This window comes from Embiotoca jacksoni, unplaced genomic scaffold (genome assembly GCF_022577435.1).
Source record: "Embiotoca jacksoni isolate LCO1_2020_lvr unplaced genomic scaffold, fEmbJac1.0.p SCAF_75, whole genome shotgun sequence".
Classification (NCBI taxonomy): domain Eukaryota; kingdom Metazoa; phylum Chordata; class Actinopteri; family Embiotocidae; genus Embiotoca; species Embiotoca jacksoni.
Genome location: NW_027185431.1, coordinates 697,451 through 713,455, shown reverse-complemented (window position 1 = coordinate 713,455; position 16,005 = coordinate 697,451). Strand labels below are relative to the sequence as shown.

At 44.3% G+C, this 16,005-nt stretch overlaps 3 protein-coding genes across 6 annotated transcripts in view; 1 reads left to right on the top strand and 2 right to left on the bottom strand.

The window, feature by feature from the left end:
- Positions 1-2,072: 2,072 nt before the first annotated feature.
- On the bottom strand, positions 2,073-4,753 carry crygn2 (crystallin, gamma N2). Its single transcript, XM_069177564.1, has 5 exons — positions 4,733-4,753; positions 3,806-3,897; positions 3,057-3,213; positions 2,527-2,672; positions 2,073-2,258 (listed from the first exon to the last, which is right to left on the bottom strand). The coding sequence occupies exons 1-5, from the start codon at positions 4,751-4,753 to the stop codon at positions 2,123-2,125; spliced, it is 552 nt and encodes a 183-aa protein (XP_069033665.1). The 3' UTR covers positions 2,073-2,122.
- A 2,924-nt stretch (positions 4,754-7,677) lies between these two features.
- Positions 7,678-14,108, bottom strand: rheb (Ras homolog, mTORC1 binding). Of its 3 annotated transcripts, none has more exons than XM_069177621.1 (8): positions 13,869-14,108; positions 12,731-12,802; positions 12,596-12,663; positions 10,945-11,027; positions 10,692-10,778; positions 10,144-10,191; positions 9,048-9,129; positions 7,678-8,968 (listed from the first exon to the last, which is right to left on the bottom strand). In XM_069177621.1, exons 1-8 carry the CDS (start codon positions 13,918-13,920, stop codon positions 8,876-8,878), a joined length of 585 nt encoding a protein of 194 aa, XP_069033722.1. In that variant the 5' UTR covers positions 13,921-14,108; the 3' UTR covers positions 7,678-8,875. The 3 variants fall into 3 exon arrangements, with proteins under 3 accessions (XP_069033722.1, XP_069033723.1, XP_069033724.1); XM_069177622.1 differs by having other exon boundaries at positions 10,692-10,748; XM_069177623.1 differs by having other exon boundaries at positions 13,873-14,108.
- Positions 14,109-14,178: 70 nt separating this feature from the next.
- eci2 (enoyl-CoA delta isomerase 2) overlaps positions 14,179-16,005 on the top strand; it is an 8,032-nt gene continuing 6,205 nt past the window's right edge. Inside the window, exons 1-6 of one of the 2 annotated variants that reach the window (XM_069177609.1) lie at positions 14,179-14,333; positions 14,930-14,988; positions 15,102-15,205; positions 15,295-15,393; positions 15,554-15,745; positions 15,898-15,967. In XM_069177609.1, the coding sequence (XP_069033710.1) occupies positions 14,281-14,333; positions 14,930-14,988; positions 15,102-15,205; positions 15,295-15,393; positions 15,554-15,745; positions 15,898-15,967 (577 nt within the window). In that variant the 5' untranslated portion in view covers positions 14,179-14,280. Of the gene's footprint in view, positions 14,347-14,929; positions 14,989-15,101; positions 15,206-15,294; positions 15,394-15,553; positions 15,746-15,897; positions 15,968-16,005 lie in introns of both variants that reach the window. The other variant, XM_069177610.1, reaches the window with a different exon arrangement.

Sequence of the window (16,005 nt, the reverse complement as noted above, 5' to 3'; positions counted from 1 at the left end):
CGTTGTTCCGATGTTCCGATGTTCCGTTGTTCCGTTGTTCCGATGTTCCGATGTTCCGTTGTTCCGATGTTCCGGTGTTCCGTTGTTCCGGTGTTCCGTTGTTCCGGTGTTCCGGTGTTCCGGTGTTCCGTCGTTCCATCGTTCCGGTGTTCCGTCGTTCCGATGTTCCGTTGTTCCGATGTTCCGTTGTTCCGTTGTTCCGATGTTCCGTTGTTCCGATGTTCCGATGTTCCGTTGTTCCGATGTTCCGATGTTCCGTTGTTCCGATGTTCCGATGTTCCGATGTTCCGTTGTTCCGATGTTCCGATGTTCCGTTGTTCCGTTGTTCCGATGTTCCGATGTTCCGTTGTTCCGATGTTCCGTTGTTCCGATGTTCTTTTTTCTTGGTATAAAGTGATGTCCAAGGTACCGTAGCCTGTTTTTGTTAAAGACAGCTGCTGCTTCTTTTTGCTCTACGCAACTATTTCAGTCTTTTGTTAACTTTGTCCCAACTTTTTCGGAAACGTGTTGCTGCCATCAAACTCAAAATCAGCACATATATTTTTCATAGAACTATAAAACATTTAACATGTTGTCTTTGGTCTATTTTCAACTCAATCACATTCTGTTTTTATTTATATTTAACACTGTAATTCAATTCTGTAGTTTCTGTCCGTAACGTGAACCCGCGGGTCGCAGCAGAACTCATCCTCCGACACCTGCAGCTGTATCACAGCAGGTCAATGAACAGGTCAACTTTAGCAGACAGAACTTTGTTTCATGAATCAGTTATCAATTAACCGTCAGGTTTTCTGCTCACACTGTAACAAACCATTTAAAAGAGATTCTGTGGTGAAGGTCCTGTCTCATCATCAGTCTGCTGAACTCTTGAAAACCCTGATTTCAGCCTTCCTGTCCAGATTGAACACCGTCGCTCTACTGTCTGTGTGTGTGTGTGTGTGTGTGTGTGTGTCTGTGTGTGTGTGTCTGTGTGTGTGTATGTCTGTGTGTGTGTGTGTGTATGTCTGTGTGTGTGTGTGTGTATGTGTGTGTCTGTGTGTGTGTGTGTGTGTGTGTGTGTGTGTGTGTGTATGTATGTGTGTGTGTGTGTGTGTGTGTGTGTGTGTGTGTGTGTATGTCTGTGTGTGTGTGTGTGTGTGTGTGTGTGTGTGTCTGTGTGTGTGTGTGTGTGTGTGTGTGTGTGTCTGTGTGTGTGTGTGTGTGTGTGTGTGTGTGTGTGTGTGTCTGTGTGTGTGTGTGTGTGTCTGTGTGTGTGTGTGTGTGTATGTATGTGTGTGTGTGTGTGTGTGTGTGTGTGTGTGTGTGTGTATGTCTGTGTGTGTGTGTGTGTGTGTGTGTGTGTGTGTCTGTGTGTGTGTGTGTGTCTGTGTCTGTGTGTGTGTGTATGTATGTGTGTGTGTGTGTGTGTGTGTGTGTGTGTGTGTGTGTATGTCTGTGTGTGTGTGTGTGTGTGTATGTGTGTGTGTGTGTGTGTGTATGTGTGTGTGTCTGTGTGTGTCTGTGTGTGTATGTGTGTGTGTCTGTGTGTGTGTGTGTGTGTGTGTGTGTCTGTGTGTGTGTGTGTGTGTGTGTGTGTGTGTGTGTCTGTGTGTGTGTGTGTGTGTGTGTGTGTGTGTGTGTGTGTCTGTGTGTGTGTGTGTGTGTGTGTGTGTATGTCTGTGTGTGTGTGTGTGTATGTGTGTGTGTGTGTGTCTGTGTGTGTGTCTGTGTGTGTGTGTGTGTGTCTGTGTGTGTGTGTGTGTGTGTGTGTGTGTGTGTGTGTGTGTGTGTCTGTGTGTGTGTGTGTGTGTGTGTGTGTCTGTGTGTGTGTGTGTGTGTGTGTGTGTGTGTGTGTGTTTCCAGTGTTCTCAAGTTAACAAACCTGCAGTTTCATTTCCATTTTTAAAACCAGGAACATTTAGTTTTTATCATCTTGGCGTTAATGGAAAACCATGTTTGTGCGTCCTTGGTTTGTGTTGTTCTGTTGGATGTTGGTGCTACACAAAACAACAACACACACGCAGTGTTTGATAAAAAGCTCTTATCTTATTTTAGTCTGGGTTTATTTATTGTACATGATTACAGCGGTGGTAAAAGTCACAGGCTGGGGGTGTGGATGAGTGGAGGGGCGGAGGTCAGGGCTTTAGAAGTAGTTGACGACTCTGCGGATGGACTGGATGTTGGGGTTCTGGGCCTGCCACTCGTTATGGCTGCAGTAGTCTCCACGCTCCACAATGTACATGCGACCGCGGAAGTTTGGCTCCTCGTACATCACCCAGCTGAAGATGGAGGGAAACACAAGGTGGGTTTTACAACAGAACAGTTTGACCAATCCGTCAAGGCTTGGCTGTACAGATCGCTTTCTTCAAGTGTCAGAAAATCTGACATATTTGAACTTCAAATATTCACATGAAGTGAAATTTTAACATTTTTTTTCTTTAAGATTTGTTGGGAATTAATTTGATGTCAAAGGAGAAGTGTTTGCTGCCATCTAGTGGTGAAGTGACTGTAGATGAAGGGTATGATGTGTGGCTGTGTTGAACTCACGCTCCGTCTCCGTAGACCTTGAGGGAGTTGATGCAGTTCTTGGAGAAGCCGCGACTCTGCAGGAAGGGACAGTCGTCGCAGATCTCCACACACTGACCGGAGAAGTTGCAAGCCTCGAACAGCTCGATGCGGTAGTGCTCTCCGTGCTGATGGACAGACAGGTGGGAGGACAGACAGACAGACAGACAGCACACCGATAAAGTTAGTTCTCGACTCCCGACAGGAAAAGACTCCGCACCCAACGAACCGGTGATATCAAGTGATTCATTTCCATATTTCCAAAAGTTACAACATAGAGCCGCTGTTTTTGGCTGGTCTAAATCTAAAGGGTTTATCCTCTGAGGAGCATTAATGTGCTCTGTAAACTTAACAATTAACAACTGTGAGATTTTAGTACCTCCTGTGTGGAATTAGTTTTAAGCTCATGGCAGAACTAGATGAAAGGTTAAAAAAAATAACCGGGGTTCATCCTGTGAGGACCCCGAACATCATGAAAATCATATTTGTGAGCTGGTGTTGAATGTGTTTACCATGCGGATGGGCTTGCAGGATCCCATGTGGTCGTTGTGGGAGTTCCACCTCTGGAATTCTGGGTACTCGCCGTGCTCCAGGATGTACTGCTGGCCCTTGAAGTCGGGGTGGTCGAAGCAGTTCCAGGCGCCGCTCTCCACGCAGATGGAGTTCACCCTGAAAACACACGAGGGCGCCGCAAATTGGACTCACTCTGTTTACATCGCAGCTTATTTCACAGCAGGCGCTCAGCTCGCCTTTATTCTGGCAGCCTTCCTTTCATAGAGATGCTTTTAATGTGAAAAAAACATCAGGAAGTGTTGAGTTCTGTTGCCGATAACGTCGGAGTGGATTGATTAGAGGATGTAAACATACTCCACAATCTTCCTGCTTTCACATGCTCATGTTCTGACCCATCACTTTCTCCTCAATTTCAGCTTCCATTTGTCATTAAAACCCTTTGTTGTCCTGTTTGTGTTTCCGTCTTTGTGAAACCTGTCCATGTACACCTCCTGCTGATCCGTCTGTCCATCAGTCCAGAACATTTCATAAATGGACATATGATGAAGAACGGCAGCGAAGCCTCGTATCTGATGAGCCAAAAACATTTGACATTTCTTGCTTGGAAATCTTCTCAAACAGTTTGTCACGGCACCAAATCCAACGCTGGAAATGTTGTGGTGCAAAAACAGACGAACCATCCCTGAACCTCAGCAACAAATCAGATGGACCTCCAAAAGTTCCTGCAGGGTGACGTTGTAGTTTTTACCTGTTCATGAAGCCGCGGTCCTGGAAGTTATCACAGTCACCTCTGACCTCCAGCTTCCTGCCGGTGAAGCATTTCCCCTCGTAGAAGGTAATCTGCAGGACAAACATTCGCCATCAGTACATTTTCTCACATGCGGGACAGTTTCTGGCTTTTCCTCATCTTTAATTTTTCATTTTAAAGTTCCATCTTCTGGGTAACTGTGATCAGAAACTATCAGTTAAGTTAAATGCTGCTTAAAAGCAAATCCTTAAATAAAGTAAAAGAAAACTCCCCTTTGACACTTTAAATTAGTATTGATGATGACTCCATGACGCTGGCATCTTTAAATAGATTTTTCTCGAAGAGGAAGGTCAGCTCGTTGTAATCAGAGAGCAAGTTATTGTTCGGTCTTGTTACCATGCCCACCAGTGATGTCACAGTGTGCTGCCCCACCCAATAGTACGCTGTGACATCTCGATAAAAGGTTAAATCCAACAGGTTGTGAACTTTAGAGCTCCTTCAAAAATTTTGTGACCAAACAAAAAGTTTGAGATTTACTTTCTGCCTCCAATAAGCTGAAAATGTTTTCAAGGGGGTACATTTTTTGATGATGAAAGCGAAAATAGGATGGCATCCTATTCAAACTTAAAATCTAGAAATAAACGAACAGACTACTGCAGCGCTGCGTAGAAAGAACCGCACACCAGACTCCATTCAAAAATCAGGCAATTCTAGTGCAGGGTACACCTGGCATTTGAAAATGACTTTCAGAAGTGATGAAGAGAGTTCAGTTGGCAGGAAATATAATTTAAAATCCATTTTAAAACCAGATGATTTGCGGGCAGCTAAGTCCTGCAGCCGATCCACCCGAGGCCCCCCCGCTGAGCAACACACCGACCCCAACTTTAAACTTTTATGGGCTCCACCTGCATCGCTGCTGCTACTCACCATTCCAGAGTACTGCGACATTTTTGCGCACTGGATGTTGTCCAACCTGGCCCACAACCACACACACAGTGTAACAGAGAAAAAGTTGGACACCCCAATATATATGGCAGGGGGGCGAGCCGGGGGCGAGGTCCCAGCCGGGCGGACAAAAGACCCGGCTTTCAAGGTTTCTGCTGCCTCAACGCTTTCCCTTCATCCTGATGTGTCTGCTGATTCTGCTGTGTGTGTGTGTGTGTGTGTGTGTGTGTGTGTGTGTGTGGTCTCAATGGAAAGTGCTTGGCCGTAGCTTTGCAGGTCAATGATATTGCACATGGCACATTTCTACAGAAGCAAACAGAAAAGGCCTCATGGTGTGAGGATGGTGGAGGAAGTACTGCAGTAAAAGAACTAATACCACAGAGTACAAATACAACTCTGGCACTGAACAGAATACACAAGTTAAATAAGAATAATGAAGTAAGTTTACTTTTATATAATGAGACTAGTATCATTGACTTTTTTTTTTGGATCAATCTCAAAGTTATTAAAGTCATTTAAAAAGATTAAATTATTGTGCTTTTTTGGATGAAAACTGAGTAGAAAGTATAGTTGCAAATATAAATCAATTGATTACTTGTATATAAAAGTAAACAGAGTAAAAAGTACAGTATTTTCCGATTTGGATGTTCTTTGGTAGAACCACTTGAGTGCTTTGAGTCATTGTCGGGCTGATTGACCCTTTTTCTTTGGGATTCAGTTCACTGATAGATGTCCTGACATTTTCCTTCAGAATTCACTGGAATAATTCAGGATTCATTGATTAACCATGATACTACCACCCCCATGTTAGATAACCATGATACTACCACCCCCATGTTAGATAACCATGATACTACCACCACCACGTTAGATAACCATGATACTACCACCACCATGTTAGATAACCATGATACTACCACCACCATGTTAGATAACCATGATACTACCACCCCACGTTAGATAACCATGATACTACCACCACCACGTTAGATAACCATGATACTACCACCCCCATGTTAGATAACCATGATACTACCACCACCACGTTAGATAACCATGATACTACCACCCCCATGTTAGATAACCATGATACTACCACCACCATGTTAGATAACCATGATACTACCACCCCCATGTTAGATAACCATGATACTACCACCACCATGTTAGATAACTATGTAACCACCACCATGTTAACAGATAACCATGATACTACCATCCCCATGTTAGATAACCATGATACTACCACCCCCACGTTAGATAACCATGATACTACCACCCCCACGTTAGATAACCATGATACTACCACCACCATTTGTACCCAGTCTGTGTGACTGTGGGTCGGTGGAGTCCAAACTCTTCACATATGGTTTTATAACGTTTTCCATCCTGATGAGCATTAACAACTGTTTTTTCTGAGCTCCTCAGAAATCTCCTTAGTTCTTCCACCAACAGGTTGTGAAGCTCAGACAGATAGATCTCTGTTCTTTACATAAAACAGGCGGCCACTCTCACCTGATGATCATCCCACTGGCTAAAAATACCTGACTCTGATTTCAACCTTTAAATTAACTGATTATCATGGAGGTTCACAAACCTGGTGCATGCTGGGATAAGTGGTTATTATGTTCATGGGTTCAAAACGTCCTAAGTTACGTATGCCACTCATTTATTGCTGTAAACTAAAATAGAAACATTTTTAAAAAGTAGAGATTGATGAGTCAGCATGTTTGCGTCCAGTGTTGGTCCTGATGTTGCTGTCTGCTGGGAGGACGCTGCCCTCTACTGGTCTCACAGGAGACAACAATAACTTGATTAAAGGATTACATGAACATTGTTAAATACAACTAGAACAACTGTTTTGATTTCAAGTAGAAATAAGTCACAAACTGTTCAGTTTCAGCTTCTTAAATGTTGATCTGCGGGTTCTCTTTAAAATTCAAGCATCTCTGAAATCATCCCGTTAACATGAACACAAACAGCCGCAGATGTGTGTCAAGTGCTCGTCCTGCAGGCAGTCATGTTACAGGCTGTCATTAATATCCTGTTTACTGTGGGCAGACCTTTGTTCCCTGAGTTTAACCTCTCAGGCACAATGAGCATGCTGGGAAAACTGCACCCAGTAAATCATATTCAGACTGCAGCGACATAAAAACACTCCATTACTAGGAGAAGTTGTGACAAACGTCCTTCAGATAAGTCTAAACCCAGAAAATGTCTGTATAAATGTCAGACGATATGACTGGCTTCATCCTCATCTTCCTCAGTAAAGACACAGAACAGGTTTGTAGCCAGACAATAAAACACAGCTTTAATGAGAACAATCTTAAAAACAGAAACAATTATTCTTTCCATATAAAAAGTGGTTTTTTTTTAAATGTTTTGAATATAGAAGAGTGATAAGTTGAGGGGGTTCATGTAGCAGCCGCAATGGCATTTATAACGAACTGGAATAATAAACAGGTTTAAATATATTAAAATTGAATAATAAACTTTAGGAAAATGTCATGAAATTATTGTTGTGAATGCTGGAAGAGACGCTTCAAATGAAACCTGAATTTTTTTTCACCCATGCATAACAAATGTGTGTTTCATTCCAGGTCTTCCTTGATAAAAACCAAACATCAGACCAAAGTCCATTAGAAAATCTGTTGATTTAAAGTTGTCTGGCAAATCAGCCACGACACCGACTGTATAAGAGGAAAGTTTATGCTTTTAACAAATCCTCAGATTCTTACAGTGAAATCAGCTCAACAGCAATCCACAGTAAATTCATTTATTTAAATGAATTCAACTTTTAATTAAATCTGTCTGTTAACATCCTCTAATATTTTCACGGAGCAAGAAGTCTTAAGAGTTTAAATTAACTCTCTAAGAGCTAGAGGGCTGGATACCGTTAAGACATTTTTAATCCCGGTACCGATACGTTCACTTCAATATCATATTTTTTAATAACAGGAAGAAAATTACATTTGACATTTCTATTTTTAGTTTTCATGCAGTTTAGAGGGGGAGAGTGTAACCCATGTTATTTTCTGTAGCAACAATTTACTGATGTTCACTAAACGCCTCACATGTAGGGGATCGGTAGATGCTAGCTAGCTGGTTGACCAAAAATGTTTTTAAAAAGAGGGAAATAAGATGTTCTAATGTCAGATCTTTGTAACTTAAAACCAAGAGACTACGCTCATATAAAAGTGGACCTCGTCTCCGGGTCTAATAGGTGAAGTCTATGCAGAAGTGCCTTAAAGTGTAGTACCACTGAGGACCACTAGGTGCTGTCTCCATCTGTAGTACCACTGAGGACCACTAGGGGATGTCTCCATCTGTCGTACCACCGAGGACCACTAGGGGATGTCTCCATCTGTAGTACCACTGAGGACCACTAGGGGATGTCTCCATCTGTAGTACCACTGAGGACCACTAGGGGATGTCTCTGTGTTGTTAGATAAACTTCCTCCTTCTGATCAGTTTCCTTCTGGAAATAATTCATCATTCATTACATATTAGGACTCTAACACAGATATGTTTGGAGGGTTGTTTGATTGACAGGCCCTGTGGTGCAGTCACGTTTCTGGTATCGGTGGGTGGGGCTTGGTGTCAGATCCACCTGTAGCTCCTCCCCAGCTTAAGATGGCGACGGCTGACTTGTCAGACAAACGTCCACAAACCCTCACGGTGAGTTGATACGTGCGTAAATGTAGCAAAAGTCATGTGTTGTAAAATGAAAACGAGCCGATGTAGAGGAAGCCCTGGTGTTGAAATTCGGTACTGACTGATGAGATATTTTTTAATACTCGATTGTGCTGAAGCAACTCGGTACCCAGTCCCGCTAAGAGCCCGTCATCGCCCCCTTAATGCCCAGGTTTCCTCCCCGCTCAGTGCAGACGGTCTGGAAGTCACAGTCCAGTTTGAAAACATCAGCACTGAGTTATTTAATTTTTTCTGGGAACATGATCCCGAGGTCGTCTGTCCAGTTTCAACGGGGACAGTGAAACAGAGCGGACAGAAGACCCCAGGATGATGTTTTCATAGGCCGACATTAAATCCACCGATTTTTTAATAGAGTCTGGTGTAAGCTGCAAACTGAATGTATCAGGCAGCAGTGGAGGAGGGGTGAGGGGGCTACATCATGGAGCAGGGCGTCCGGCCCTGTGGCTGCCCCGCCTCCATCTTCTCCACCTCCAGGATCATCCTCCTGAACACCTCCACCGCAGTCTGAGGAGGAGATGCGTCAGTCACATTCCAGCTGCATCATCCCACACGGACACTTCCTGTTGTTTTTTACTGTCCTCACCTGGTTTTCTTTGGCTGAAGACTCGAGGAAGGCAGCGTTCCACGACTCCGCCAGAGCTTTCCCCTCCTCGAAACTGATCACTCTACACAACAACAACAACAACAACACATTCACAGGTTTAATTGAATTATTAGGGCCTGAGCACCGACGCTGTGAAAGCCCTATTCTTATTCAAGCGATTATTATGATTCTCCATAACCAACTGCATTTTTGGAGGCTTTCTCATACTCAAAAACTCATGAAAGTTGGTACACATGTCTGTCCCGGCGAAAAATTTCTTATTTTAGCGGAGTCCGAGTGGGCGTGGCCAAATGGCTCACTAGCGCCCCCTAAAGAGATGCCCCGGCGGCTCCATTTACCTACTTACCCACTTACCTAGCCACACAGGTTTGGGTTTGTAAGTGCAGTCATACTAATACCAAACCAAAGGTCAACAACAATACAAAACTCAAACAAAAAAACGTCTAAAAGACACTTTTTTTTCCACTGGTTAGAGCAGTTGCCTCACATGCATGTCAGTTCAGAAAAAGGTCATACTCCAAAAAGTGATAAAAAACACAGGAAGTTGATGTTCAAGGTCAAACAATGCTCCAAACCTCATGAAACTTGTGTCAGGCACCAACTTTCATGTTTTTGAAGATGTTAAAGCCGACAAGAACTGTTTTTTTTTTTTTTTTTTTTAAAGAAGAATAAAGAATGAGATCGAGAACATTTTTTAAACTGCAAGCGGGACCCGCTGGCGACCCGACCCGCTGGATCCCCGACGTGCAGCGTGCGAGGGCTGCAGATCACTGCTGGCAGTTTTAATTCTTTATGTTTCTCGCAGCTTCTCTTCATCACAGGATACAAATGAAAACTGATGCATCTTTTTTTTTTTATTCTAACCTGTCTCAGGTTTAAATACTTTAATGGTTTTCTCCACCAGCATAAAGTGATTTCCACTTATATTTCTGGTTTATTCTCATTTCTCTGCCTTTTTGTTTTTTCAGAGGGAATTTTTTTTACAATTTTGTGTATTTCACTTATTACTGTGCTGTATGTCTTATCTGAAGTGGTTTGCTGAAAACCAGCATGGGGCTGTGAGATAGTGTCTTACCTCTCCATGTGCAAGTCCTTCTTGTTCCCGACCAAAATAATCGGTACCCTGAAAAAAAGAGACAGGGGACGTTTGTTAATCCCAGTGTTCAGTCTGACAGGAGATGATGTTATTGATAAGGTGGCATGTGGCAGGGTTATTAATACGGTTACTGTTTATTAATATATTTGTCAGAGAATGGTTACCTCCGACTATATTTGACTCTTGTGGGAAAATAAATAAACAGGGAATATTTTTTGTATCAATTAAACATGTAAACATTGATTTTCCTCAGTTTAAGCAACAGGAAAATGCTGAAAAAAACAACTGATTTAATACTCAAGAAAAGTGTAGATTCATCATTAGAATGAGCGTTAAAAATCAAACCAACACACGGGCCAACCAAGGCCAATGAATGTGTGTGTGTGCATGTTCATCCATCTTGGAGGGGAGTTCATTGCACGTGTGCGTGTGTGTGCGTGCGTGTGTGTGTGTGTGTGTGTGTGTGCGTGTGTGTGCGTGTGTGTGCGTGCGTGTGTGTGTGTGTGTGTGTGTGTGTGTGTACGTACTGGACGTTCCCCACCATGTCCAGCAGCTTCTCATGGATCACTCTGACCACCTCAAAACTACACATAGAAGCAGAAAACAGAAAAGACCTGCTGACGGTCTGAAGGCTGCTGACATCAGTCAGATCAACACTGAGTGCTGTTTCAGAAGGTTTCTGGTCTTATAGCTTCCTGGCAGCTTTACACTTTACTAAAGTCAGAGCATTAATAATAAGGTGAACAAACAATTAAGAAGGAAGAGAAACTCCGACTTTACCTTTTGTAGGATGTTACCGAGTAGATGAGGATATACCCGTCAACATCGATGGTGTAACTCTGGGGGAAGATGGAGTACTCATCCTACAACACACAGTCAGGTGGGTGGGTAAGAAGATAGATAGGTAGGAAGGGAAGAAGGAAGATAGATAGGTAGGAAGGGAAGAAGGAAGATAGATAGGTAGGAAGGGAAGAAGGAAGATAGATAGGTAGGAAGGGAAGAAGGAAGATAGATAGGTAGGAAGGGAAGAAGGAAGATAGATAGGTAGGAAGGGAAGAAGGAAGGAATTAAGGAAGGTGGGTGGATGATGGATGATGGATGGATGGATGGATGGATGATTGATGGATGGATGATGGATGGATGGATGATTGATGGATGATGGATGGATGGATGGATGGATGATGGATGGATGATGGATGGATGATTGATGGATGATGGATGGATTGATGATGGATGGATGGATGATTGATGGATGATGGATGGATGATTGATGGATGATGGATGGATGGATGATTGATGGATGAATGATGGATGAATGATGATTGATGGATGGATGATGGATGATTGATGGATGATGGATGGATGGATGATGGATGGATGGATGATTAATGGATGGATGGATGGATGATGGATGGATGATGGATGGTTGATGGATGAATGATGGATGAATGATGGATGAATGATGATTGATGGATGGATGATGGATGATTGATGGATGATGGATGGATGGATGGATGGATGATGGATGGATGATTGATGGATGGATGATGGATGGATGATGATTGATGGATGTATGATGGATGATTGATGGATGATGGATGATTGATGGATGATGGATGATTGATGGATGAATGATGGATGAATGATGATTGATGGATGGATGATGGATGATTGATGGATGGATGGATGGATGGATGATGGATGGATGATTGATGGATGGATGATGGATGGATGATGATTGATGGATGTATGATGGATGATTGATGGATGATGGATGATTGATGGATGATGGATGATGGATGATTGATGGATGAATGATGGATGAATGATGATTGATGGATGGATGATGGATGATTGATGGATGGTTGATGGATGATTGATGGATGAATGATGGATGAATGATGATTGATGGATGGATGATGGATGATTGATGGATGGATGGATGATGGATGGATGATGGATGGTTGATGGATGGATGATGGATGATTGATGGATGATGGATGGTTGATGGATGAATGATGGATGAATGATGATTGATGGATGGATGATGGATGATTGATGGATGGATGGATGATGGATGGATGATGGATGGTTGATGGATGGATGATGGATGATTGATGGATGATGGATGGTTGATGGATGAATGATGGATGAATGATGGATGAATGATGATTGATGGATGGATGATGGATGATTGATGGATGATGGATGGATGGATGGATGGATGATGGATGGATGATTGATGGATGGATGATGGATGGATGATGATTGATGGATGTATGATGGATGATTGATGGATGATGGATGATTGATGGATGATGGATGATGGATGATGGACAGATAGAATGATGGACAGATAGAATGATGGACAGATAGAATGATGGACAGATAGAATGATGGACAGATAGAAGTGACCTGGAGAAGAGCTCACCTGTCCAGCTGTGTCCACCAGCTGCAGGTTGTACTCCTGACCGTTGACCGTCATCGTCTTGGTGAACGCTGAAACACAAACACACATCAGAGCTGAAGTGTGTCTGAATCTGTCAACGGAGACGAGGGGACTCACTGTTCTCTATGGTGGGATCGTAGGAGTCCACAAACTGTCCCTCCACAAACTGGATGGTGAGAGACGACTTCCCTGAAACACACACAACCAGACTGTCATTATTCCCTGTGTGTGTGTCTGTGTGTGTGTTTGTGTGTGTGTGTGTGTGTGTTTGTGTGTGCGTCTGTGTGCGTGTCTGTGTCTGTGTGCGTGTCTGTGTGTGTGTGTGTGTGTACTAACGGTCTGACAGTCCCCGTGTCCTCAGCAGTTGGACTGCTGTGATTCTGCATGTATGTATTTATGTATTTATGTATTTAAGTATTCATGTATTTATGTATTTATGTATTTAAGTATTCATGTATTTATGTATTCATGTATTTAAGTATTTAAGTATTTATGTATTCATGTATTTAAGTATTTATGTATTCATGTATTTAAGTATTTAAGTATTTATGTATCTGCATGTTTACCGTCTGGAACAACATAAAATATAAAGAAACGTGACTCTGCAGCCGAAGAACAGACAGAAAGAACCAGATGGAATCACGAAGACGTAAAACTATACAAGTTGTAGTTATTTGCTTTAACGGATGTTTTTAAAGAAAATGTATTTTTATTTGTATTTATTTTTCTTTCAAAAAAACCATCTCCGCTATATTAAAACAAATTGATCAACTGTGATGGAATAAAACTGGATTTTTGTGACAACAGGTTCCATGTTGATGAGAAGTGTTGAAGAGCTGCTGACTGAACTGAAGTTGAGATCTTGTCCAGGAGATCAGAACCAGTCAGAGAACCGTGACTTCATCCAGTGAGCTCATCTTCCACAACGCTCTCAGCCGCAGCATCAGGACCACACCTGCTGCACCACCTGCTGCACCACCTGATTGGCTGTCCTCTAACCAATCCCAACTCGTAGCCAATTGTGGCTGCAGGTAGGGATGGAAGGACCTTTAAGTTTGGCAGGAACAGGAACGCCCCCCCTCCCCCCTTCTTCCATGTGGTGCTTGTGTGTCATGTGGACCTATGAGAGGACGGACAGCCCAAATATTCCCGTAGGACCAGCTTCATGTCAACTAACAGTAGTGGCTGCAGATTGACATGCACCTGCCACCGGATGTGGTTATTTACGGCAGGAAATAACCCGACAAGGACTTACCCACCGATCTGTAACCCAACACGGCGATTTTCCTGGATTTGGGCTGCGGCATGGCGTCACTGGGAGCATCCAGACAGGCGGACGGAGCACCGCAGCCTCTGCACCGTCCTCCCCCGGAGATGCTCGGCCTCGCCGCATTTATGATGAGCACTCAACGCTGATTGGCCACGCGCACGCCCAGGGGGCGGGCCTTCGTCGGGAGCGCTCGTTCCTGTTTGGTTCTGGATGGAAACGCGTTCTCGAATCCTGCGATGATTGGACAAATCCGATTGGTCCAGACGCTTCTCTTCGACCAATGGCAGAGCGGCAGCGACAGAGTGGGCGGGGCAGCAGCGGTGACCGTTAGCTCGGCTGAAGCTCGTGAACCGTCGCGACCTCCGTCCGTCCTCCTGCACGTCGGACCGGGGTTCGGATGGCCGCTGCGACCCTGAAGTGCTGCGCTCCCTGGCGCCTGGTCCAACTCAGGTGACTTTCAGAGGTGAAGTGTCGCCTCGCTGTTTGGGTCGGTCGGTACCAGTTAGCTCGTCTTTTAGCACGCTGCTCAGTCAGAGGAGCTGACAGCTGTTAGCCACTTAGCATCTCAGCTGCTCCGTGAGCCGTCGGGCTAACCGGCAGCTAGCAGCTGGAAACGTGTTCAGACGAAGAGCCGCGACCTGTCGCGCTTTAACAGCGTCACGGAGCTCCACCTCGTGATTCAGTGGCCATGCTAACAACACGGAGCAGCTAAAGCTAGCGGTGACCTTTGCTCCAGATTGCCAGAGGAGGGTCAGAGCCGGACAGGAACACGTGACACACCACAATCTCATGGTTTCAGGTTTTATATAGATATATGTATATTTATTTATTTATTTATTTGAGCCAACATCCGTCTCTGAATTAAAAAACCTGTCTCCTATGTTTAAGGTATGTTTCATTTGTTCATGTGAAGTTTGTATTGTAGCTGGGCGGGAGGAGAAGGAGGAGAAGGAGGAGATGGAGGAGGAGGAGGAGGAGGAGGAGATTCTGGCCCGTTTCTGTTCGGGTGGTTGTTGTCGGTACATGAACTGTTTCTGTGTCTCCAGTTTGGTCCGATCCAGCGTTCCCAACCTGAGTTTCCGCACCGCTGCGTCTCCGATGATGGGTGAGTGTCTGCTGCAGGATCTCCATCATCAATCGATGGATGATGGATGATGGATCACTGCTGCGCTTCCTGGTAAGACTATGAGGTGAGTGATGATGTCACGGCGTCTGCAGGTGCGACGGTGGAGGAGTTTGAGCAGGCGAAGAGCCGAATGTCGACGCTGAAGAACGACCCGGGAAACGAGGTCAAACTGAAGATCTACGCTCTCTTCAAACAGGTGAGATCAGATGCTGTGGTTGCTAGGATACCGAATATCAGCTGAAGCAACGGTTAATTTATGTCTTCCTCCTCCTCCTCCTCCTCCAGTCCACTCAGGGTCCCTGCAACATTCCCAAACCGGGGATGCTGGACTTTGTCAACAAGGTCAAGTGGGACGCCTGGAAGTCTCTGGGCCCCATATCTCAGGTACGACTGGCGTCACAAACCTCAAAGGAAGAAAAGGGAAAGAAAAGTTCTGGAGTTTAAAAGTTCTCCTGATGAAGATCAGTAGAATTTTTAAACTCCAGAACTTTTCTTTCACACGCGGACGGAGACAGAAACTGATCTTTATACCTGTGTCTCTCAGGAGGAAGCCAGGCAGCAGTACTGCGACCTGATTGGCTCCCTGGTGACGGCGGAGGGTGGAAGCTCCGCCCAGGTGGCCGCGGAGCCTGCTGGGAGCGCGGCGATGTACGAGACACTCCTGGTCACCACGGAGGATGACATCACCACCATCAAACTGAACCGACCGGCCAAGAAGAACGCCATCACCACGGAGGTCAGCGAGGGGTCACACCTTCAAAATAAAACGGGAAATGGCAGGAAATCAGGACAGCTTTAATGAAATAAAGTGTAAATTCTGTTTCCCACTTTATGGAGTTTCATAAATTCTTAGATTACAGATTCACGGATGTTGTTTTTTTCTTGCAGATGTACAACGAGATCATTGCAGCTCTGGAGCAGGCGGCAAAGGACGACTCTGTCATCACTGTTTTAACTGGTACACACACACACACTCTACACACACACACACACACA

Coding starts and splice junctions, on each gene's coding strand:
- crygn2 (XM_069177564.1), bottom strand. CDS start 4,753: ATGTCGCAGTACTCTGGAATG. Junction 3,898..4,732: donor TGTCGCAGTACTCTGGAATG/GTGAGTAGCAGC, acceptor TTTGTCCTGCAG/ATTACCTTCTACGAGGGGAA. Junction 2,673..3,056: donor CCTGCAAGCCCATCCGCATG/GTAAACACATTC, acceptor TCTGTCCATCAG/CACGGAGAGCACTACCGCAT.
- rheb (XM_069177621.1), bottom strand. CDS start 13,920: ATGCCGCAGCCCAAATCCAGGAAAATCGCCGTGTTGGGTTACAGATCG. Junction 10,192..10,691: donor GACATGGTGGGGAACGTCCA/GTACGTACACAC, acceptor TCTTTTTTTCAG/GGTACCGATTATTTTGGTCG. Junction 8,969..9,047: donor CTTCAGCCAAAGAAAACCAG/GTGAGGACAGTA, acceptor TCTCCTCCTCAG/ACTGCGGTGGAGGTGTTCAG.